Source organism: Cucurbita moschata, unplaced genomic scaffold, assembly GCF_002738365.1.
Source record: "Cucurbita moschata cultivar Rifu unplaced genomic scaffold, Cmos_1.0 Cmo_Scf00005, whole genome shotgun sequence".
Lineage (NCBI taxonomy): Eukaryota > Viridiplantae > Streptophyta > Magnoliopsida > Cucurbitales > Cucurbitaceae > Cucurbita > Cucurbita moschata.
The window spans coordinates 1,097,686-1,098,584 of record NW_019268521.1 but is presented as its reverse complement, the minus strand read 5'-3'; the positions used below and the strand labels follow the sequence as shown (position 1 = coordinate 1,098,584).

The 899-nt window shown below is 33.3% G+C and overlaps 1 protein-coding gene across 1 annotated transcript in view; it reads left to right on the top strand.

Moving 5' to 3' along the window:
- Positions 1–465: 465 nt before the first annotated feature.
- The window catches only part of LOC111443426 (trihelix transcription factor GT-2), a 2,507-nt gene continuing 2,073 nt past the window's right edge, over positions 466–899 (top strand). Inside the window, exon 1 of the mRNA XM_023081236.1 lies at positions 466–848. Within this exon, the coding sequence (XP_022937004.1) occupies positions 538–848 (311 nt within the window). The 5' untranslated portion in view covers positions 466–537. The remainder of the gene's footprint in view (positions 849–899) is intronic.

The window sequence follows — 899 nt, the reverse complement described above, 5'->3', positions numbered from 1 at the left end:
TAGCTAAATCTAGCTGGACAGACAAAAACCAACTTATTATCATTATTGTCTGTATGTGCAAGCTGTTCAAAAATCTCTGTAATATTTTTAATATTTATAATATTTATAATATTTTTACTAAATTAAATAAAAAAAAAACCCATTTTTCTCTCTATTTTTTAAAATTATTTTCCATTTCTATATAACTTTCTGTGCCACTTTTTATTATTACTGAGAGAATTCCAAAAAAAAAATAATAATAATAATAAATAAATAGAGAAACCCCAGGTGGCAGGTTTTTATTATATTTTTATTTTTTTAAAAAATAACCCATTAAAGAATAAAGATTCCACCAGCTAAAAGAAAATAAATAAATAATTTTTTTTAATTATATTCCCAGAAAACCCTTTTATTTATTTATTTATTTATTTTTGAATTTTTTAAAAAAATATTTGTTGTGTGTATTTATTTTAATTTATTTTTGGTCCTTGGTTTGTTTTGTGCTGTAATTTGGTAAGGAGGAGCGTCCTCCCAATTAGCCTTGTTATTATTCTCTCTATGCTTGGTGACTCCACTACTTCCGTCTTGGGCGGTGGCGCCGCCGTGCCGGAGACGAATCATTGCCATGATGAGGTAATCGGCGACATGGGTGTAGCGGCGGCGGCGGTGGAGGAGATTAATAATAATTCTGGTGAAGAGGAGAGACGGAGAAGCGGAGGAGGAGGAGGAGGAGACGACGGTGACCGGAGCTTCGGCGGAAACCGGTGGCCGAGACAAGAAACCTTAGCTCTCCTGAAAATTCGCTCCGATTTGGACGTGGCTTTTCGAGATGCAAGCGTTAAAGGCCCTTTGTGGGAACAAGTTTCCAGGTACCAAATCAAAATTCAAAAAAAAAAAAAAAAAAAAAAAAAAAAAAAAAA